Source organism: Pezoporus occidentalis, unplaced genomic scaffold (assembly GCF_034315485.1).
Source record: "Pezoporus occidentalis ecotype Australia unplaced genomic scaffold, CSIRO_AGI_Poc_V1 ctg12, whole genome shotgun sequence".
Lineage (NCBI taxonomy): Eukaryota > Metazoa > Chordata > Aves > Psittaciformes > Psittacidae > Pezoporus > Pezoporus occidentalis.
This window is the reverse complement of record NW_026912994.1, coordinates 1,258,854-1,283,429: the sequence shown is the minus strand read 5'-3', so window position 1 is coordinate 1,283,429 and position 24,576 is coordinate 1,258,854. Positions and strand designations below refer to the sequence as shown.

Sequence of the window (24,576 nt, the reverse complement as noted above, 5' to 3'; positions counted from 1 at the left end):
GGAGTCCTTTCAGGTATGTATTTCTTAAACTCTCCATTCTATGTATAAGATGACAGCAGTAATATTATAGAGTTGGATTTGGGTTTGTTTACTTTTGCCTTTGTAAGTGGAAAATTTAGGTCAAACTCACTCATGGAGTAACCCATTCAACAAGGCTGAGGTAGAGCAGCATTCAGCTCTTTTGTTTGCCTCTATAATTTGAATTTCCATTACCCATTTCCTAGTGTGTTGTACTTAACCACTGTACTGTTGTATGTTTATAGGAAAAAATTATTTGCAGTTTCTAGTGTTGACATCCTTCTATTCTCTGGATGAATACAAAATTTTGCCTTCCAGAGGTGGAAACTCTGTGCTGTAATATACTATTTGATGGTTGTGATTCTAATCTGGAAGAGAAGATGTGTGTTCACATTCCTCCCAATAAATGTAGGAATCAATCCCCAGTGCTCAGGCTTTCAGGTAAATTCCTGAGCTATTGGATAAGGAGATTTTATTTTCTAGGAGTTTTTTTAAAGTTTAGTTTCTCATTTCCTTTGCTTTTATTAAAATAACCTAAACCAAAGGAACACTGACTGCTTTTTTTAATTAGAATAAGTAGGATTTTAGAAGGTATCCAATAATAATTGGGCTTTTTTCTTTTGTTTACAAACTGTGCTAAAAGCCGTTTGCTTCTGTAGCTTTATGATCTCAGTGTCTACCTAAGTAGTGCAAATATAAGTTAGCATTTCTTTTTAGTTGAAATAGAGAATTTGGTGTGGTAAGTTTTGGAGATACCAAAACTTAGATATCGTAGACACCAAAGTCCTGTGTTTGTTTGGATTATAAGTCTCCCAGCTCCCTTTCCCTTTGTCAGTTGTATGGTAGGCAAATATCCCTCATCTTCTGTACCACGCTGGTGCAGAAGGGGCCAGTATTTCTTCTGCCAAAGAAGCCTCCACTGCATAGTTATTTAAAATAGCCTTGGCAGCCCTTGAGGACCCTAAAATACATTATGAATCCTTGAAAGTTTGCCTGTTAACACTGATTGTCAGAAGGGAACAATTGTTTCAATGCTGCTAGAAACGTGGCAAAACTGTATCCATTATTAGACCCTAATATTATTAGCCAATTGCAAAGAACAGGTAGTGTTTATTCCAGCAGCATGTGAGGTTGGATCATTAATTACAGAATAGGAGATGACTTTAGGAAAGGGGAAAAAATATGTGTTATTATCAAGTGTAGCTTAGCTCACTTCAAGATTTTCTTGCTCTGCAGTGTGTGGGTTTGAGCATGCATTTCCTGGTGAGGCTTGGCACTCCTCAGGAGCCTTCCTGAGCTGCCAGGGCAGAGCGGGGCCGCTGAAGCAGTATCCTGTCCTCCTCGTGCTGCCTTCTGTACCAGCAGCGTAGGCATGGTGATAGCTTCTTAATGTGTCAAGTTATTTAAGAGCTGATCCTTTCAGTATATAAGGTTCAACAGTAACCAGCTGTCTCTTCCTTCTAATGTAAGGAAAAGCATTTGCCTTTCATTCTGACTGCATTGATATGGTTCTAAAAGGAAACCAGGGTAATTTTTGTCCTGTGCCCAACCTGATTTAATGATGCGCTGCTAGTTGCTCTTCCTCATTTTTCCTGCTGGTATGTATGTTTCCACCCATTTCCTTGTGGTGGATGTCATGACTGTGTAGACTGTAAGGCACGTAGCATGGATGCACTGAGCTGTTAGAAAATTTACCATGTTTTGGTGAGTTGCTTTTTTGTCCAGAACAGAAGGGTGGTGTGTTTCAGCCTGAGACTGCACAGTTATTGTATCTCCTGATGGAGAGTGTGGCTGGAGACGGAGGAGCAGAGCAGTGGTACTCTGCTGGCATCAGCCTGTAGTTACAGAGTCACAGAGAACGTGCAGCTGCACAGTAGGAAGTGATATGTGGGGATGCTTTTTCTTTCCTTCTTCTTGCTTTTCGGCTTGTAGCTGCAGGACTATGCAAGTGTAAAAGAAGCGTGAGTAGGCTTCCTTTGGTTTAATGTATTTTTTTTATGTGTGGTTTATTCCCCTTCAATACATGAGAAAGAAAGAGCGCTCTCTGCTACTTGAGCAAGTTGGGTTGTGAAACAATTCATGTAGTTTTACAGTATCAATCTAAGAGTGCAACATAGGAAGAAGTATCAAACACATAAATACCCTACTATATCACAGTTAGAAGATCTAACCTGATACATTAATACAGGGAAAGTTAGTTTAAAAACAGGGCTTACATAGTATTTTCTGTCCCCAAGATCTCTGTCCTCTCCCTGCCAGTTTGGATACAGCTACAACAGTGCAAATACACATCTGGTTTGTGGCCTCCAATCTTGCATGTCTAGGCTTTATCTGTGTTAGATTGTCCTAAATACACTTGCAACATGAAAGGCTGTGTCTGAATTTCATGCAAAAGCATGTTTTTACATTTGTCTTTGTGTTGCTCAGTGTCACAATTAATTTGACTTTGAGGCTCTGAACGAGTAGGTACAAGTTAATTAGATTTTCTTCCTGTTAGGCAGTTGCATGCAATTCTCCCTCAAAAACTTATTTGAGCAGAAGGTGGAAATTGCCAGCTCCACATCTTGTTCACCTTTAGGTCAACGAAGTTATTTCTTTAGCCTTTTATAGTAGGAGCAGTGGAGGGATTTTCAGGAAAAGAAACAGCTGTTCAGTCTCGGAATGCTTCAAAGCCTTTTGCAAAAAGCAAGGATGGTCGCTGTCTTTTGCAGAGAGAGTGTCAGTGTAGGTTCAAATCCATCAGGAGAGGCGTTGTGGGTATTGTGCTAACCGGAGGTAGCGATATTGATTTTAAAGAAGACCCCAAATCAGATTTTTCAGGGCTTCATTTTGTTTGGTATTTCAGTAAAGATCAGGCAAGGCTCAAGTCTTCTTTGCAGTGGTGAAACCCCAAATATGGATTTGTGGTTTTGTACTTTTTACTGACTGCAAAGTTCTGGTCACTTTTTAATGTGACATCAGTTACCTTCCATCTTGTGTCCTAGGTAAACTCTAGTTTTCTAGTACCATAAATTAGGACAGCGATTTGTCTGTGCTACTATTTTATCTACTTAAAATGAGGAATTCTTGTTTCTTGTTAATGTTGTGGCATGGGTGGTTCACCTGATAACTGTTAAAAAGTATTAAAAGGGAAGTAAAGTTACTGTTCATGTGACTGCACCTAACCTAATGTTCCAAACAAGAGTCTAGATCCTTAGGTTAGTAAATACAGTTATAATGATTATTACTTTTCAGTCCTTGGTTCACTACTATTGATGTTTTGTATCAGAGGCAGCTTTGCAATCAGTTACATTTGACATGTAACAGAAGAATGAGACAGCTTTTAGAGTTCTAAGCAAGAATAATTTCATTTTGAGGAGGCTATATCACAAACTGTTTCTACTTTATGAAGTTGTTAAAATTCAGTAAATTCATCCTCATAGCATTCTGGTGAAGAAACTAAAACAAAAAAAATTGGTTTTTAAATTTATTTTGAAGTATAAATTTAAGGCAAGAAATGCTGTATTTCACTGGTAGTTGAGGGTCTGGTCAAATTTTATGAAGTATCCATGGACATATTCATATTGACCTTTGTGAAAACAGGACCCATTTCTAGACTTGTGGAGAAGCAAATGAATGTCTTTTATCTTCTCTGATACCCCTATGAGACTGCCCAGCAATCCTGGAATGATTGCCCCAGTCTGTTTTCTTTAGAGGAAGTTCAGTTAGTCAAACTGTGCTGTAAGTAGTACTAAATGAGGTAATAGCTGGCTCCCTGGCAGCAGCTCTGGATTTCACACCTTTTAAGTGTACCTGTATTTGCTACTTACAGTTGGCAAAAGCCTGACTGTGAGCAACTGGAGGCTGGAGAATACAAATTTAGAGAGAGTTCACACTGAGTTCATGTATGGTCTTAATTTTAGAGGCCAATTTGCATTGTCCACATAAGACTAGGGAGAAGTCAGAAAATCTTGGCTCCTTTTCCCTAGTGACTCCTTTTTTTTTCAGGTTTCTTGGTTTTTTTTTTTTGCCCTGTCCCATCCTTCCTGGTGCTTCAATGCTACCTCTGCTTGTACATACCTCAGTCCTCTTTTGGAATATCCTCTCCTTCTCTGTTATGTCAGCTGTCTCAGGTTTTTGAGAGACAAGAGAGGATTTTCTGTGATTTTGGAGGATGAGTGATGACTCTGGTTGAGCTCTGACTGGCGTGAGGTGGAGCAGCAGCATCCATGCTCTGTGGGGTCCTAACCATTGTGTACTAGGTGGGAGAACCATCAGCTGGCTGAGACTGAAGTGGAGGAGCAGCGAAGGTTGGTGTCTTTAGTCTGGAGGTTTGTCTTCACCCAGAAGTGTTTCCTACGTTTGCCATAATTTTCTATATTATGAAAAACTATTGTAGCTTTGGAACTCTTAAAAAATATTCTGGGACTTTGTATCTTGATACCAAACCTCAACAGTTGGCAGCTCTTAAAATTTAGTTTTCATTTGTATTGGGCCTTATGTGGTGTATGTCTTGGTGTGTTACAGAATGAGCCAGGATCATGTCCTAATGTCAGCAGGAGTAATTGAGTCCCCAAAAATACAGCCCGAATACAAATTGCAGCATTGCTGGCTCTCTGGTGGTGTGTCAGGTTTGAAAACCCTCTGACCTTGTTTGACAGCATTTGTTTGATAACAGCCTCACAGAGCCAACACCTTTCTTATTAGTGGGTGACTAATTATTTTTTAAAAGAACAGGATTGCTCAGCAGGACGTGCTGACACCTGGATGGATGGATGGACGTGCTAGTCGTGTGTGTGGGATGATGGAGATGGTTATCAGTGGCAGTATTTCTCTTGGGCTTGGCTTTCATTTTCTGTCTTGGATAAATTGTGACATTGTAACTGCACAGGAGTAAATAAAATGCCTTTTGCATCTGTTTTAACTTGAAATAAATGAAGTATATTATTTGCAAACTACTCGGTGTGCAAGATTGCACCCAGAACTCCCTGGAAATGTGTTCCGTGCACTGCATTGCAGCTTTTCTACTTGCATTGTATTGGTGTTGATGCAGGTTGTCTGATTTACCCCAAACGAGCATGGATTTCTCCTTTGGGATTTGGCTTGAAAAAAAAAGTAATTTATTAAGCAAGACCTCCTCAGCTGTTTTACTATGTTCTTACCACAGCCTCTGCATGCAAGATCCTGTCCCTGTGACCTTCCAGTCCTGTGTCATTGCTAAAGACTGTGAAATGTCTGAGTGGTCTCCATGGAGTGCCTGCTCACAGACCTGCGGCTGGGGAGATCTCACCAGGGGCTTTCGGAGCCGGCACCGTGGCATACGGAGTGTGGCAGTGGGTGCCGGGAAGCAGTGTCTGGAGCTGGAAGAGAGGGAAGCATGCAGCACGGGACGGAAAGAGCTACTGCAGCCTTGTCCAAGGTACAGCAAGTGCTTTTAGCCCAGTTTTTGGAAGTAAAGAAGCCCCTTTCTGATGACTGCCCTGTGCCTTGCCCAGTGGTTGTGCATGGAAAGGGTTACATGTCATGCTTTCTCTCTGTGTCTAAAAGATCATTGATTTGGTCATTGTTAACTATGATTAGTGATATTATTTGTTAGTAGTATTCTTGTAATTAGTACTATTATCTGTTGGTACTGCTATTATAGTAATTACACATATATAGAAAAAAAAATAAATTATACTCACTAGTTTATGTTCTCATATTAAAATTTTTTTTCTCATTTTAAAAATTGAGAGCAGATACTCTTGTTCTCTGTAGGGCTCTTATACTAGTTGCTGTTCTGGAGAATTTCCTTAACTGCACATAGACTGGGCAGGTATCCATGGCTATGCTTTTATTGCCTCTGAAATAGTAATTTTTACATAAGATTTGATGATTCCCCTTCATCTCCCCATAAAAAACTCTCAGTCCTCCTTGAAGAAAATGGGAACTGATCAGAGGTAGTAGCCTGGACTTTACTCAGCTTCTGTCTGGATACTTCTGGAAATGGGAAACTTTGCAGTCCCTGAGTGTTTGCTTTGTTTATGGCAATTTTTGTTCTGGCACAAGGTGAGGATTTCACTTTTTTGGTCTGCAAATACGTGCTGTTATGCTTGGCTAGGCTAGCATAGGAGGTTGCTAATTTACTTTGCAAAGAAAAGAAAATGCTGCTTAATATTTCATGTGACGTATTCCGAGATTGACCGTAAAATGCTTCAAGACTGATAAAATTTTATATGCATGCAGACAAATCTCGCTGTGAATGAGTGCATTTAATGGGAGGAGTATTCAGTGCTCAAATCATGAGTTCCTGGGGCTTTGCCAGATCCTGTCAAAACCTTTGATAAAGCCTGTGCAAGACATTTCCTAGGAAGGTGTAACCTGTAAAAGTATCTCTATATCAAAATCAAATGCTGATCATTTTTATGCACCCTGCTATCAGAAGAGGGGAACGATAAAAAAAAATAAAAAAATCTGTTGCTTGATTACACCCTACAGAAAGGCTCTTGCAGAGTGATTTTTGTTCCTGCCCAAAAGCACATCAATTTCAAAGACAATAGAGTAACACATTGTCTTGCTGATTTTGTATAGGAGCGTGGGTGCAGGTGACACCTGATTGGGGTATACCGGCTGGTAGTTAATCAGAGAGCGAATAGACATGTGTCTGTCCCTAGTTTCTCACTTCTACTTTATGACATTGCACTGTATTAAAGTGCAATTGATTCTAGTGGCTTGGTGTAGAGCCAGGAGAGCCCAAAAGGTGAGAACCTTCATAACACTGATAATTTTGTGGAGGTGCCACTTTTGCTATAGAAAGAAACCTGATCTTCATTTGGTATACCTCTGCTATGCCCAGGTTTTCATGAGCCTATGAACTCTTAAACCTTCCCCATCCTACCATACCTGCACACCTTCAGTCCTTGAGGCAACATCTCCAGTGAAGTATCTGTGTGAGGTGAGGTAAACTACCTAAGAATGACATTAGACTCACAGATTGATAGAGTCACTTAGCTAAAAATAGAAAAAATAATTAAAAAAAAACCCTGGTATTTAGTTATTTCTAGGAATGTAATATCTCAAAATGCAGGTGGTAGGGTAGGCTGTGACTTCCTCACATGATGCACCATTGAAGAGAATTTTACAGCAGCGCCTGGTTAGTAGGCTTTGATTTGGCCATTCAGGACTGCAGAAACAAGCAGGAATGAAAAGCTCTACTGTTGCAGTATGTACTGTGGGTCTACCAGGTAAGGTGGTGGGGGCTGTGGCCCCGCACAGTAAGGCTGTGGGGTACAGAATTCTGTATTAATGAACAGAAGTCAAATATGTTTAAGTATGTTATTTAAGTGTTAGCAGCTGATTACGGCTGTCAGCAGTCCATGTTACAGTTTGCAGCCTGGTGATTTGGTGTGGGTCTTTGGGAATTGGTGACCAAGATAGTGGTCACCAATAGTACCGATAGTACTTCACATTGGAAACTAGTAGCTTTCAGCCTTAGAAGGATGTAGTGTTAATCCCTGTGAAATAATATAAAAGGTCTTTGATGCTCCTATTCTCCTTATTTCAGCATATTCTCTTTGCACAGTAATACCTAGACAGCTTATGCTTTTTTTCCCCTTAAATACATGCCACTTCATCTGTGGCTTTGCTGAGGCTTACCAAACAGTTATCTTTTTTTCTTCCCCTTACAAGAAGATGATGAATTTAAGGAGATTCAGAGGCAGAAATAAAAGGCTCTCTCCTTCATATGTCTGGTCTCAACACAAACCATTCTTTCTTTCCGGTTTGTGTTTTCCTAATCAGATTAGTTTTAAAATCTTTTAAGGTGAGAGCCCTACTCACTTTTCCAGTTCCTGTAAAGCTGTTCTTTCCTGTTTTTTGGTTGATTTTAAGACAAGTAGCCTTTCCTTTAGCTTTATTCTTTTGGCAAGAATTTTGTAAAGCCTGCTTCAGGCACAGCAAAGAAAATGAGAGAGGACATAGCCTAGAAAGAGAGCAGGTCTCTGAGCAGCAGAAGGAAGGGGATTCCCTAGAGGCTGTGTTTTAATTTGGGGACAGAGAGCACCCCATTGCAGAATGAAGGTATGTGTTGCAGACTGCATCCACCAACACAGAAAAGCAGCAGCTCAAGAGGTAGCACTTACAGATTTTACTCAGCAAGGGCAGATGTGTGAGGTTATATTCCAGGCTGTCGTGGTTTAAACCCAGTCAGGTAATTCGTTTGCTCACTTCCCCCCCTTTCTTGCCCTCCCCCTGCTCCCGGAGGGACGGAGAGGAGAATCAAAAAGAATGCAACTCCCACAGGTTGAGATAAGAACAGTTTAGTAACTAATGTATAACACAAATCACTACTGCTACCACCAATGATAATAATGATAAAGGAAATAACAAGGGAAGAGAATACATCATCTCACCACCAGCCGACCGATAACTCGCCCCCCCAGCCCGACCAAGCTCTGACCGATACCTCCTCCAACCCTGCAGTCTCCCAGCCCTTCCGGCTCACTCCCAGTTACATCCTGGCCATGACGTGCTGTGGTATGGAATACCTCTTTGGTCAGTTTGGGTCAGGTGTCCTGTCTCTGCTTCCTCCTGGCTCCCCCTCTTCCCTGTCAAGAGCATGAGGCTCACAAAGTCCTTGGCCAAACCAAAACATCCTTGTTATCAGCTCTGTTCCCGAGCTGAAAGTCAAAACATTGCACTGCACCAGCTACCAAGAAGGGGAGAAATGACTGCTACTGCTGAACCCAGGACACAGGCTCCTGAAAAGGATCCAGGAGGGGAAAAAATACCTTCAGTCTGAAGACTGCTGTGTTAAGTATTACCTCTATGTCCATAGCAAGGCTGAAAGTTAAAGGTCCCATCACAGGTATATGCAATTAGTGTAAATTTCCTGTTAAATAGGAAGAGCTTTTAATTTTATGGCTGAAGTTTACAATAACTTCTTTAATCAATAGTTTAAATGCAAGAAAATAAAACACTTTAACTGCATGTAGGACTCCAGAGCTTTGTACTTTGTTTTACTTTTGGTCATTTGTTCTGAAGGGGTTAGATTAAGCACTTAAAAAGCTTAAATAAATAGGAAGTGTTTCTACTTTCTTATACTGTGACATAAATTTGGGATAGTTCAATTAAAGTGAATGTGTGCATACAGGTATAAAACTTGTGTAAGTGCTAAGAGCATAAGTCCTGTAGAGTAGAAAGACCAAAAGATTACTATAAATCAGAAAGATATTTAGTACTTGTTTGTTGCATAACTGTCACTGAGTCATCAGTTTTAAAACAACGTATTATATCATTTTTATCCTTGATGCATAGCTTTCATGTTCACTGGGAATAGATGGATTTTCCAGAATTGTGATTATGTCTTTAAATCTTTCATTTTTTGTTTTGGTTGCTATGTTACAAGACAGCGATTTAGAAAAAAAAACCTTTGCTTTGTTGGAAATTCAAAGCTTTTCAGAAGTTAAATGGTGGAAAATGGGAAAGTTTTAAGACCTGATTATTTCAAAAGGCTTGAGGTTACTGCTGAGATACAGGTGTGATGGTATCACTTTGTAAATGAGGGCCATTATGCGTCCCAATTAAAGATAAGGCATTAGTGTGAAGTGGGAAAGCTTTGAAAGGAAATTCAGTGAACAGTGCTAGTAGGCTGCTGGAGATATGCGTTGGGAATGGTAGCAACACTCCTCTTCAGCTCTTGGACCGTCACCAGTTATGGGCTGCAGCAATGACCTCCATTCAGCTGAGCAGCTTTGTTGTCCCCCCCTTGGACTAGGAACCATCTGTAGTGTAGCTTTGGCTCTCCAACTCCATGCCAGGCACTTCTCCTGTGGCTGCAGTTGGGTGTCACAGTGCAAGAGAATGCTTTGCCTTGATGGTAACAGAAACCTCTGGGTCCTGCTCTTCTGCTTCCTGAACTGACTTTCTAGCAGAGAAATTGAGAGCACTGCTTATGATATGAAAAGCTATTCAGCTGTACCAGCCAAGTTCCCTCCTAGACACCTCAAGCACACACTTCATTGTTCTTAAACTAGCAGTTTTTGCTTGCCCATTTTCTTAAGCAGACTGATATAACTGTCTGTGGATTGTGGAGTCCCCATCTGGGTTGTTATTTAGCTAATCCTCTAACCATCAGCAATGGGATCTGTTAATCTTTGAAGTAGCTAGACCTTCTGCAACTCAAACAGTAGTGTCAAAAACTGAAACAAACCTATTGGGAAGCCAAAGGAAAAGGCTGAAATTTTTTTTCAGCTGGTAAGAGATCTCTAGATAAATATGGACTGCAATTATACTGAGTTTGTATCAGTCTAACTAGATATTGGTGAAAGTTAAAATGAGATGTTAAACCTGTTGACATTTGAAATTATTGTCACTGATGGGTTTTGGCCTAGTGATCGCAAGAGTATGCTGGAGCTGACCAGCTTTGGTCCAAATGTGTAATATCCCATCCACTTACTGAGTTATTACACTCTTCAGCCTCTGGGGCTAGTGAATGGAGTGGCTGGGTGGCATTGGCCCCTTAGCGTAATGCTGGTACAATGCATTTCTGGTATAGTCTGCTCTAACAATAGAATGTCCATAGTGGCGTTGGTGGCTTTGGTTATCTTTGTTCAACTGCAGAAGTTACAGCCATGTGGTAAACCCACTGTGGATGTTGCTAATAATTTGCAAGTACTGGCTTGAGGTTGCCAAAGTTACAAAAAGCCCCAAGTACTTGCACACCAGTAATCTCAGTTTTTTGCTAATGGCTATTAACAAGCTTCTGATTAAATATAAATAGAGATTATGTAGTCAGTTTCTCGTCATTAAGTAATGTTTATTCTCATTGTCTTTAGTGTGTAGATGGGCAAACTAATACCATGTATCCATGCTGCTTAAACTCCAGCAAGGAGTCTGCCACAAAGCTGTCCAAGGTCACTTAATCCATCTGAAAAGGTCTTGCATTAGGTCTCCCACTCACAGGGATAGTGCTGCCTTAGATAAGTTTCTGTTGTGGCAGGCTTGTTAATGGGCACGAAAATGTGTACCTTCTAAACAACTAATGCTTGGGGATCAGGATTTCTTATGGGAAAACTCTGCACAGCCAAGGGTATGTCCAGCTGGGAAAAAGCAAGATGGGCTGATGGGGCTTAGGCTTTAAGCTGCTCACAGCAGAGCAGGCAGTGGCTGGAGCATGCAGTAGCTCTTTGTTAAAGACTGCTATGTGGTTTAGCAGAGTAGCACAATATCCAGCTACTCCATGAAAATATCTGAAGGTTTGGTTTCTTTTTTTTTTTTTCTTAAGATTTAAGGGCTGATGAAGTTTAATTATCTCTGAGTTAAGATTTAGTTATTTTGCATAATTTTAATCACTGATGGCCTATTTTTTGTAGGTGTTAACTCTCACAATTCACACTGAATGTGAGAAGCAGGTGCTCACTTCCCTAAAGGAACCCAGAGTTCACAGCTGACTACCTAAGCCAGATATTGATAGTCAGTTTTAAGAAATACTTCCCTAAAACAGCTATTTCTGTGGCTGTGGAAAGATTACGTGTTCTGCATTTAAGCTTCTAGTTTGAAATTGTAGACTTGAAGAGCACAATGTCCTGAAGTGGTGTGGAGGATTCCTCTTCAGGATGAAGAGCACTCTTCATTGCCTTTATGATGAGGAAGGTTGCATTTAATACCGCAGGCCCAAGAAATGCAATTAGGAATTCCCAGAAGGAACTACTAGAAGAAAAAAATTCATGGCTGGGCTTTATGTGTTGTGGGAGTTCAAGTATTTCATGCTTTTCATATGAGAAGTGTATTCTTTATTGTTTTTTCTGTTGATAATAAACTCTGCAAGGGTATCCAAATTTGCACATGATACTGTATATTATTTAAGAGAGCATGACAGCTCATCTGAAAAGTACCTGTAAATTAAAAAGTAATTGGCAGTATTCACAAACATTTTCCATGGGTATGTTGCAAAATCTGTAAGTACTCTGTGGCTAGAAATCATTCTCATACCCATATTTACAACATAAGAGAACATTGATGTGCGCTCAGGCAAACTAATATATTTATTTTTTATATAATTTTAAGATGCATGTTTTCTTGCCAAGCTGTAGTCAAGAGCAGATACTTGCTATGAAGCATACACAGAATTACGATGTGGAAGGCTTTTTCTGCAGAGGCACCTAATGTGCTTGAGTTTACAACGATCAGTTGGCAGGTTAACAAACATACACTGTTTTAACAGCCGTGGATCTGCTGTAAGAGGAGAGAGCATTTGTCTTGAGGATAAAAGAAGTAAATTATTTTTAGCTTACATTACACAAATCCCAAAGATTGTATGGAAAAAAGTAAACTATGAAATTTAGAGGAGCAAAGGACTAAAACAGCCAAAGTGTGAACAGATTGGTTATAAAAACAATATTACCTCAGATTTGCATTCAGGAAGCTAAGAAAGTCTTCAAGCTCTTTTTTACTCCCCTGGTACTGTGACCTGTGAATCAAAATGAATTATGCCTGTTAAAAGCTGTTGTATTAGAAATATGCTATACATTTGCAGACATGTTGCTGAAATAACTTATGCTTTCCACTGATACACAATACTGTTTTCCCTTAGTTTTAATAAGTTCCTCCTGGAATTTAAACTGGGTACATACTAGTGATGATTGTACAACATTCACAATTCATTGCCCAAGAACTTTATTCCTTCTTGAAAACCATTAATGCTCTTTAGGTGTGAATGGAATGCAGAATGACAATATTTTTATCTGGAGCTTGCTGTGGATCACAACTTCTGGAAACTGAAACAAGAACTGAGTTACTTTAGCCAATCCCTTGAAGAAATTGGTAGTACCCTAGGCGTTTATAAAGCTGTCACCTATAGAAAAGCCACCTGGTGCTTCGAGCTCCACTGATGTATGTGGGGTTTTAGCTATTAAGTGCATTTCAGAGTGAGACGTTCAGCTCTTGGCAGAGAGGGGTGGTTTAGTGGTTTGAGCTGCATGTTTGAAAACTAGTTTTTGCACTTAATCAAACCTCTTAATCTTTGTTTCTTCTTTGCACCCTGCTCAAAGTGTTGTCAGGATGATTTGGTGTTTCAGAATGCTTTGGAGATCTGAAAAGTTTTACACAAACGCTTCAGACAAATAGCAAATACTCAACCTTTGTAAATTTAACATTCCAAGTGTTTCAAAACACTCCATTTTGGACAGGGAAGCACTGATATAAAGATTAAACCAATTGTAGTTTGTCATCTAATAAAATACCACTCCCTCACCCACAGCTTTTCAAAAACTCGTTTTACCTGCTCTCTTTTATTTCCTAAGATTTGCATGGAGGACTTCGGAATGGAAAGCTTGCCAAGTATCTCTCCTGCTTGACCAGCAGGATCCTCACCACCACAAGCACGTAGGCCTTTGTGGAGGTGGCATACAAACCCGGGAAGTCTACTGTGTCCAAATCACCATGGAACTTGGGATGCACCGACTGAAGGAAGGTACATACGTGTAGTCATTCCGAAATGTTTGGCCCAAGTAGATTTGAGTAAAGTGAATAGGGCAAAGAAAAAAAAAAAGTAGATAACTTGCAGTCATTAGTAGGTTTCAGCTGGCTGATGCTAAGCATTGTATCCATGCTTACATTGTGAAGTGTTACTGACCATCAGAGGGAGCAGGAGCATGTGTTCCTCAGGGTCCCGAGGAACTGCCAGGAGCTACAACCTTATGGGGTGAATTGCTGCCAGTTCTGTAGGTTACTTGTGAAGGGAGGGTTTCAAAGAATGAAAAAGCTAATTTTTGCTTCGAGTTGAGTTTTCTTCCTCTCTCGTATATCAGGTAGCCCAGCCCCTTGATAGCTGAATACATTCATCTGTGGTTTTAGTCCTGGTTTAGAGTATAAAAAAGGGTGTCACTGCATTCCGGATATGGCTTTAGCCTCTGCTTCAGACTGGTACACAATCTTTCTTGTGATCTGAAGGGGAAAGCAAAAATAATATTGTCACAACTTCTGAGCAGACAGATGGTTTTTGGACTCTAGAAGTGAGTTATATTTCTTTTAGAAGAATAATGAGTAGATACAGATGCATGATGAATAATTCATCTTAGACTGTTTTATTTACTCTGTGTGGTGCTCTTGCAGAATATGTTTTTGAGCAGAGATGTAAGATAATAAGAACACAATATCATATCTTAGATTTATTTACTTACAAAGGCAAAAGCAAATGTTTCCTGGACACCCAGTGTGTACTAGCATCCCTCCCCAGACTCTGAGATTATAGAAAGCCAGGGCCATTTTAATCTCTACTCAATCCATGCATAGTTGCTGCTTCACCTCTCCCAAACATCTGGCACTACCTTGCTCTCCCAATACAAACCCCATTGTTGTTCTGCACAAGTGTGCGATGTACATGACTTTCAAAGTAAGAAAAATGCTGTTTATGAGAAGTGTGTAACGTTTCTTGACTGTCTTCATCCTTCTAACCGCTTTTGTGTTCCTGCAGCCACCACACGGCAAGTGGGTACGCAGCAAACTTCAACTGACTTTGTTCACATTTCTTTATTCTTTTTCAGTATTGTGGGTTACTCAAGAAGATTAGAGGAGGGCATCTTGAAACTCTTGCAGCAACATAATTTGTAACAGAATTGGTACTCTATATCCAGTGTGTGATCACCTGCAGGTTTTTTCCTTATTTAAAGTTCATTTCAATGTAAAGATTGCAAACCGTCACCCTCAATGAAAAGAAAACACTGGGATAACTCTTCCTTGTTTTTTACAGTTCTAACCCTTTCTTTAAAAAAAAATAATTCATAAAAGCGAATGAAAAAAAAACAAAATATGCAGAGCAATTGTAAAAGGTAAACATTATTACTGCCATTGCAAGACAGTAGTGCAGATTTGCAGTAGTCCTGACAAAGTGAGAACCGTATTTACTGCCAACATAGTTGCATGCAAATAGAAAGAGGGCCTTCCCAGTTATCCCTTCCTATCCAGTAATATTCAGTGTGTCTCACTTGCTAGCTGATCTATTTTTGTTCTTTGAATAAATAAGGAATGACATCTTTTCAGGCCTTTTTTCCTGGCAATTTGAACTGATAGAATACTTCTATTCATCACTAATACTATCTATTCATCATCTTATATTTTATTGTATCATTTTTTCAGTGATGGAGGAAGACGAAGAAGTGAATCCTATATCTAAGCCAATTTAGAGTCTAATTGCTACCATCAGAAGTATAGTAATTTTTCTTTCTTCACCTCTTGAGTGTCCTTAAAGGGATCATTCAGGATCAAACAAGCGAGTCTAATAGGTTATTACAGTCCATCACAGTTGTTACTCTTTTGATTACTTCCAATGAGAATTTGGACCTAGGCCCAATAATATATGTGAAAGAAATGTGTCCTGTGGTCTCTCCAGCAGCCTTCTTGGATAAAGTATGTTGAATCCTAGTTGGAGACAGGTACCATCTGTGATTTATTTATACATATTGCTCAAAGCTCTTTTATCCCCCAAGGATATCTCTCTCATTTTTCATTTGCTTAGTCTTCCCATCTACTTTCTCATTTATTAAAATGGGTATATTTAGAAAGGGAGACCCTGTTTTCTTGTGTCCCTATATATAGAAGGTTAAGTCTGCTGAAAGCTTTCTACATTTTGATTATAAAATTCCAACTTGCAGATATTGGAAATAGGAAACTTATATTCAGGTATTACTTTCAGAAATGCATTGATAAGATTTTATATCTTTCTCTCCTAAGAGGTGACCTAACTAAGAAATACCTGTCTTGATCCAATTGAAGTTATATATTGTTTTAGGCCTTGAAGAGGAAGTCCATATTTTTAAGATGGGTGATGAGTATTTGGGGACAGAAGGTCTTCCAACATTTGAAGTCCTTTGTAACATTCTTGCATTCTGGGACACTTGAATCTAGACAAAGCTGGCAGGGACACTTGGTAAATGTGTAAAGTGTTTTGTCATTCAGATACCTGTAGGTAAGCCGATGTATAGGCACTTAAGAGACTGTGCTATTTTTAATGTTGGCTATTCAGTTGAAGGAATCTACATCTCTACTCAGTTGTGAGGCTTTTGTTAATTTAGACTGAACTTTATCATAATTGGCTTTAAGCAGAACCATGTGTTTTTAAAGAATTTAATTGAATTTTAACATATTAAAATTTATAATGCTTAATTTTCACACAAAGATGGTCTTCTAATACTTAAAGTTTATGATTATTCTTTTGATATCCAGAGCTGGAAGCAGCAAAGCTACATGTTTGAAATGATGCTGCATTTAAGGAGGAGACAAATTTTGCACAAAAAGTAGCATAGAAAATGCAAGTGAGCTACCTATGTACAGCTCCAGTCTGCCCTTTCTGTCATTCATCTCTGCATACTCCCTGATCACTGGGCCTGAACATTCTGTGTCTGGGGCAAACTGTAGGCGTAGTGGTGGATACCCTTATTCATACCTCTTTTTTAATGTAAATCTCTTCAGTGTTATGGAAGGTGTTTTCAATAAAGCAGAAATGCAGATCCTCAACTTATTTTCAAAGCCAGGCACGGCTAAGTGAACACATGTTTTGTTCTCTTTTTTGAATTGATACAACATTTTTGTGACTGTTGATTTTATAAAATGTTATCTGGAATGTGTTCTCCCATGATACATTTTCCCACAATAAATTTTAATTCATCTGGGCGAGCATCACTTACTAACAATCCCCAGTGTACCAACAAAAAAGACCTTTGGTAAAAGTATGGAAGGATATTATGCAATGATCACTTTATGAAATTTCTCTCCTTGTTTGGCAATATGACTCTCCTCTCAATCACATAAAGTCCAATAATATGGGAATTAAAATTCCTCTTAGAGCCTGGGAATGGTGTCTGAATTTATATTCAAACAATTAATGAACATACGAGTTTCCTGCATTTACTCTTCTGCCTCAGGATTTTTTTACTTCCTTTCTTGAAGGCCAGGGAGCATCCTTTTGCTTTCTAATTAAATTTTGCTTTTTGGATTTGTCCATAGACTGTAACCCTTAATCAGTTGTCTGGGGGTGGCATCCTTTATAAAATTCTCCAGAAGCATCTCCTCTCTTCTCTGAACTAGTTACCTGCTGTCCCTAGTGACTGGGATTGCACGTCTCTCCATATTTTCTGTGGTTTTCTAAGTAGGGATCTGCCTGTCCTGTCATTCTTTCATAAAGTTTGTGCCTTATATATCTTGACATTTTTTCTTTTTTACTTATTTGAATGAGATCCAATTTACCTCTCACTTTCAGAGTCTTCTTAAAATGTTTTTGGGAGCCTGTCTGCTTAAGTTTTAATTATAGGACTGAAAAGACTTTTATGAAATGTTTTTCTTCCTTGAATCCCCTTTTATTGTTTACCCAGCATAGTAAAATAGGCTAATAAAATGTATCTGTTATTACCAACTCACAAGCAAATCATTGCAGTTTCCTATCTTCTTAATACTTTTTATTTTCCATCTGAAAATCCACATTAAATTCTCATACCTGTACAGGGTTCTAAAGTCTTTTTACACTTTTTTGGCTTAATAAGTGTCTCCATCATATTTGTCTCCATATATTTATTTTTATTTTATCTTGAATTTCAGTGGAAGGTATGTGAGGTAGTTGTGCCTTCATTATTCTCAGATACCTTTTAGTGTTACCCTGCAAAACTACTTCTTATGGAAGTCTTTATTACTTTTATAGCCCTCTTTCCTTTGAGAGATACTCAGCCCTCACCTGTTAGTAGATATATTTTCTTGACTTATTTCACTGCAGTTCAACCATTTTTGATTTATTTTTAGCATGCAGTTCCACCTGGGTCATCTTGCATTGTATTTTTTTTTATAAACTTGTGTGTTACCAGCTGTAGCAGCAAGAACAAACTCCTTTAGTCTGTTTACAATTCAAGATCTAGTAAATACTCAAGTGCCTTTTCAGGTCTAATGGTTGCTTTCTGATCCATCCCTGTGTGTATTTCCCTATGTATTTTTGTCTTACAAGCCACTTTACTGACAGAATCCCCAAATGGTCTGAAAGTGTTGCCTGCACTTTAATCTAAGCCCTACTTATACAAGTCTCAAAATGATAATTTAATGGCCTTTATCCTTTCTTGTTTTCCACAAAATATTGAGCTTTCTCTCTACTTCAGTTAGGCAAAACTGTTTAATCCTTTCTTATCTGATGAGTGAACTTTTTAGACTATTCTTAATTCCCATATGGGAGATGTTTTGGCAATGTATTTTATTTTCCAGAAATTAATGTCTCTTTGGAGTTACACGAAGATGAATTTGAGGTCTGCTTTATTTATATGTTGTATTATTCTGTATTTATTCTCATTCTTTTCTTTCTGCCCTTTTGTCTTTTCTAGCTCTAAAATATGTGGGTTTGCCTCTTTGCTCTGTGTGCTCTGTTTCCTAATGAAGGCGCCACATTTTTTTTCCCCTGCAAGTTCTTTGTTCTGCTGTGAATCATGATCTTCCAATGTACGTCTTTTGGGGGATTACTGTTTCAAATTGGTACATAAGGCATCTGTTCAATAAACTCTTCATTGGTATTTTTCTTTTCCTATTTGAACATGCCACCACCCTTTGGGGTTCTATCTGTCTTGTCTGACTCTTCAGAAACAGTAAGTTGCTTGTGCAGGTTGTTATCATTTATGGCTGTTACCATCCCACATATTTATTGGGAAAAGATGTGTTGATTAGAGATAAGCTGCAGATAGGAGTTGGGATATGCGCTGTTGGAGTGAATATGAACCCTGTGTAAAGTATGAACACTAGATTAAATGCACACTGTTTTTTTGTTTGGGTGTGGTTTGGGTTTTTTTGGGGTTTTGTTTTGTTTTCAAATTTATGCTGGTGAAGCTGCAGGAATTACAAGATTGATTTACTCACTGGAAATTAGAGTTTAGGAACTTTGATGTTTAAATCCTGTTGTCCTTGTCTGGTTTATAAAATTGAAAAGGAATAGGTTAGAATATATTAATAATGAGAAAACTTTGCAAGGACCATAGAGAGATAACTGATGGTCAGCAGTGGTGTGAAAAAAACCTCTGTTCAGCTGGCTTGTGGTGCAGCAGTAGAAGCATCCAGCCTGGGGCTTAGTTGTCCTGAATCACACAAACCTGCATTCTCAGGTGGAAGACTCCCCTCTAAGGATCTCTCTCATCCCAAACTAGTTATTTATCATTGGGATGACCGAGCTGCTTTGAGAAAATGAGAAATACACCTCTGAAGTGTAAAATATATTCAGGCAAGTCTGCATCAGATTTATATTTCTGGGATGCAGAGTTATTGATCTGTAAGCTCACCAAATGCTGAGCAGAATTTACGAGATAAAACTCATATAATGGAAAAATAAATATGTAACAGCTGGCTTCTTCAGGGGAAACCCTTTAGAAGCAAGAGAGGAAATGATTTTATTCAGTTCGTTGCAGTGCTTGAGAGTATTGTTTAAATGTGTATTTCAAAAATTGTAGTTTGAATCCATTAGGGGAAAACCCCAAACATTTTCCCTAATGTCTTTTAGAGGTGTAATATTTTCAGTTCTTTCATGTCTAGAAACTAATCAAAGTGAAATGAAGAGAATAATGTATAAAAGACTTTGACAGTGAAAGAAGTGTGCCTTCTAAAAGGTGCCTTATAAATAATATGCCTTTTTTTGTCAACAAGCTATTTGATATGACCATGAAATATTTATCCCTTTATGAACACTTTGATTTATATGACTGGCTTTGGTATGCAGCAAATAATATGCTGCCCAGTCAGTTCATATGAGATAATAGGTTTTGACTTAGAGTTTTATCTTTGAAACCTAAGATTTTAATTTCATTTGTATTTTTGTCATGATTTCCTGCCACCTGAACTGGATTAATTTCATTTAGAATGGTAGTGGTTTGCTGTAAGTAATTTTGTCCTGCTGTTGTTACTGGGATGGGGAGCTATGTTGTGTTCAAACACTATTGTTGAGTCATATGAAAAAATAAGGGGATTGGTATGTATGAGGCTATGCCACAGACTAGGACAGTGGGGAGGGGTAATGAAGCCAGTGGTGGCTGTGCTTGTCCTGGAACAGGAAACATTTAAGATAAATCAATCTTGTGAATTTGGGTCAACTCTTCGTGGAGCAGTCCTGCTGATTTCAGGATCTGAGCTGGCATGGCTATGCCATGAGTGGACTAGCTTAGTGTGTCACTATCTTAAGCTTTGGGCCACCTTTACCATGTCCCAGTATCATAGACGCATTCATAGTGGTGCTTTTCTTGTTGTACCAGGACTGCTGCAGTGATGTGTCCTTCACAGAACAGATTTCTGCTCATGGGTGCTCCTTCCTGTTGAACGAATGCTAAACTTAGTGATGGGCAAAGTTCACCCACTTATGAGTCTTTCGTGAAGTAGATCACCACTTCTGGGTTTTCTTCCCTGTGTTCACTGTGGCTTCTGTCACCCCACCAGGTCTGTCCCAGTGGTTTTCAGCGTCTAATGGCATTTTCTGAATAATAGCTATCAAGGCTCAAACATCCTGGAGAATTCCTTTTTCATTCCTGTCGTTTCCTTCACTAGCACCTCAGCATCCCAATTGTCTCTACTGTTTTTCCTGGACACTCTTGATGACTTTTCTCCTCTGCTTTGCTCAGCCATGTGACCACTGGTGTGAAGCCCCATCTTCACTCTGAATTTTGCCAGATCTGCAGTTTCTGTTTATAATCTCTACAAATTCTGCTGTAGCAAAACAACACAGTATTCCAGTTGGGATCAGGATTCCATTGTGCAGCAGAGGGTATGGACACAGGGAAACTTTTAATAATATGGAGTGCTAATAGTCTGTGTCACTTTAATAAAATTGCGAGGATCTTTATTGTTCTGAAATACATTAAACTGTTGTTGCTCTTGGCAATCTGCTATTAACCCTCTTTCATGCTGTGATTAGCTTTCTATTCATACTTTGTTTCTTGTCTATTAGATAGATTTTAATTGAAAATAGGACTTTAACTTTGTGCCTTGTGGCTTCAAAAAGAATTGATTCTTCTTAAAGGCATGAAGGAACCCTTTCCATCAGGCATGGGGTGCATCGGGCTTTTTGGTGGAGGGGTGCACTAGACTAGGGTTGGCACCATTTCCAGGCTAGTTAAGTTACCTTCACTACTTCTCCTTTGTCTAATGTTTTGGTTTTGCTATAAAAACAAGGCTTTCATGTTAGAGAAACTACTTACAAGTGTTTTGCTGGGTTAATCCCTATTACATTTTACACGTATAGGTTTTTTAATAACATGACTCATTCCTTTGTGATTTTCTCAAGTAATTTCCCCTTGTGTTGATCCGAGTGTCTTTGGTTCATGAGTCCTGGCAAAGGCAGTAGGAACTTTCACAAAGATATGCCATCTCTTTCTTGTACCCTGGCAATCATTAATTTGGCTTAGTCCTGCCAAAGATAAGGTAAGCATCTGGATTTAATGCTTTGAGAATTGAGTATTAGCTAAAATATGGCTGTATCAGTATATAAGAGACAGTCCTGGTATTCTTTGAGTGTATCCCAGATACGTTAGTGGTATTTAGAAATGCCTCATTTAGGTGTTAATGTCAAAAATACTTGTTTCTTCATTGGAAGAGGGAACTAAAGTTAAGGTCTGGGAAAAAAATGTGTTATTTATCTACTGAGGAATTGAAAACCGACATTTGAAAGGAATCGCTGCAACCAAAATATCATCCTATGCATTTCTCCCTGTGTCTGGTCATCATTGCTTTTTAACACAGTGTTGGTATGTATGCCTGCAAGTATATGTGCGTATGAGTATATTCACAGATAATTTATTTATTGTATTAAAATTACATTATGGAAATAATCCTATCAGAGCTGATTTTGTCTTCCACTCTTCCTCCAAATCACTGCCTGAGTAAAAATATATAGGGAAACAAGATACTTTAGAACCCAATTTATTATATCCTGCTGGTAGCAATAACCTGAAAATAACAGCAAATAGTAAAATTCAAACTCGAGGCAGACACTGGTGCTGGGAGCAGCTGTAGTCACATTTATAAAGGATAGATTCAATATAACAGCTATAGAAATGTGCAATGTTCCAGAGGCTCCCAGATTAGTGCTTGATTGCTTTTTCAAGTTTGTTCTATAGATTGGGAAGAACACAGGATTTTAAAAGGTATGAACAAGCGTAATAAATAAGCTGCTACGTCAGTCAGAAATATTGCCTCCCTCTCCCACCCTTTAATTCCCCGGCTTCTGCCTTTCCCCTTCACCCTAAAAGTGGCCAATGTTTTTCAAAGGTAAATAATTATGCAAAAGGCAGTGTGTGAAAATTCTGGCACTTAAAAGGTTCACAGGAAAAAAACCCACCTAATAGTAAAAAAAAAAATAATAATTTATTACAATATGAAAGAACAGCGCTAGAAAATCACATCAAGCTATTAAATAAAATAGATGGAAATCAGGGTTGTCGATCAAATGGCTGAAGAAGAGATGAAATTCCTTTATCTAGGACCCCACCGGTCCATCCAGTCACTCTGGCTGTCATGCCAGAGTGACTCTTCATACTTCCTGGTTTTGGAAAAGGATGCTATTGTATATGCGTTTATTAATGCAGCTTGTTTCTTTTTGTACTTATCTTATTCCTGAAGACTTTCACTGGAAGACTGTAGAGTGAGTATAAGCTGGCACCCTCAATGACATGTTTAAGTGGTGGTCTTGGCAGTCCTGCGGTAATGGTTGGACATGAGAGGAAGGTGGTTGATAGGGATTTCCTCCAGAATAGGAAGGAGTCTTTCATAGAATCATAGAATAGTTAGGGTTGGAAAGGACCTTAAGATCATCCAGTTCCAACCCCCCTGCTGTGGGCAGGGACACCTTATGCTAAATCGTATCACCCAAGGCCTCGTCCAGCCTGGTCTTGAACACTGCCAGGGATGGAGCATTCACAACCTCCCTGGGCAACCCATTCCAGTGCCTCACCACCCTAACAGGAAAGAATTTCCTTCTTATATCCAATCTAAACTTACCCTGTTTAAGTTTTAACCCATTACCCCTTGTCCTATCACTACAGTCTCTAATGAAGAGTCCCTCTCCAGCATCCCTATAGGCCCCCTTCAGATACTGGAAGGCTGCTATGAGGTCTCCACGCAGCCTTCTCTTCTCCAGGCTGAACAGCCCCAACTTCCTCAGCCTGTCTTCATATGGGAGGTGCTCCAGTCCCCTGATCATCCTCGTGGCCCTTCTCTGGACTTGTTCCAACAGTTCCATGTCCTTTTTATGTTGAGGACCCCAGAACTGCACACAATACTCCAGGTGAGGTCTCACAAGAGCAGAGTAGAGAGGCAGGATCACCTCCTTCGACCTACTGGTCATGCTCCTTTTGATGCAGCCCAGGATATGGTTGGCTTTCTGGGCTGCAAGTGCACACTGCCAGCTCATGTTCATTTTCTCATAGGCCAACACACCCAAGTCCTTCTCCACAGGGCTGCTCTGAATCTCTTCTCTGCCCAACCTGTAGCTGTGCCTGGAATTGCTCTGACCCAGGTGTAGGACCTTGCACTTGTCATGGTTAAACTTCATGAGGTTGGCATCGGCCCACCTCATAAGCGCATCAAGGTCCCTCTGGATGGCATTCCTTCCCTCCAGCATATCAACCAAACCACACAGCTTGGTGTCACTGGCAAACTTGCTGAGGGCGCGCTCAATCCCACTGTCCATGTCAGCAACAAAGATGTTGAACAAGTCTGGTCCTCAACACCCACCCCTGAGGGACACCACTCGTTACTGGTCTCCAGCTGGACATTGAGCCATTGACCACAACTCTTTGTGTGCGGCCATCCAGCCAGTTCTTTATCCACCAAGTGGTCCATCTATCAAATTGATGTCGCTCCAATTTAGAGACAAGGATGTTGTGTGGGGCAGTGTCGAACGCTTTGTACAAGTCCAGGTAGATGACATCAACTGCTCTACTCCTGTCCATCAGTTCCATAGCCCCATCATAGAAGACCACCAAATTGGTCAGGCAGGATTTCCCCTTAGTGAAGCCATGCTGGCTGTCACCAAGCACCTTGTTGTTTTTCATATACCTTAGCATGCCTTCCAGGAGAATCTGCTCCAAGATTTTGCCAGGCACAGAGGTGAGACTGACTGCTCTGTAATTCCCTGGGTCATCCATTTTCTCCTTCTTGAACATGGGGGTTATATTTCCCTTTTTCCAGTCATCGGGAGCTTCACCTGACTTCCATGGTTTCTCAAATATGATGGCCAGCGGCTTCGCAACTTCATTTGCCAGCTCCTTCAGGACCTGCAGATGGATCTCATCAGGACCCATGGACGTATGCACGTTCAGATTTTTAAGATGGCCTCGAACCAGTTCCTCTCCTACAGTGGGCCCAAGGTCTTCATTCTCACAGTCCCTGCATCTGCCTTCCAAGACCTGGGTGGTGTGGTCAGAGCCTTTGCTAGTGAAGACTGAGGCAAAGAAGTCATTCAGAACCTCAGCCTTCTCCAAATCCTGTGTATCCAGTTCTCCTGAGAGCTTCCTGAGGGGGCCTACATTCTCCCTAGTCTGTTTTTTATTTGCTATGTACTTGTAGACTCCCTTCCTGTTATCTTTAATACCTCTAGCTAAG

General features: G+C 39.7%; 1 protein-coding gene across 4 annotated transcripts in view; it reads left to right on the top strand.

Annotated features, from left to right (window-relative positions):
* Nucleotides 1-24,576, top strand: part of THSD7B (thrombospondin type 1 domain containing 7B) — a 288,594-nt gene that overhangs the window by 64,624 nt on the left and 199,394 nt on the right. For all 4 annotated transcript variants that reach the window (XM_062605536.1, XM_062605506.1, XM_062605527.1 and 1 more), the window contains 2 exons: nt 5,165-5,416; nt 13,278-13,447. In XM_062605536.1, coding sequence (XP_062461520.1) covers nt 5,165-5,416; nt 13,278-13,447 — 422 coding nt within the window. The remainder of the gene's footprint in view (nt 1-5,164; nt 5,417-13,277; nt 13,448-24,576) is intronic.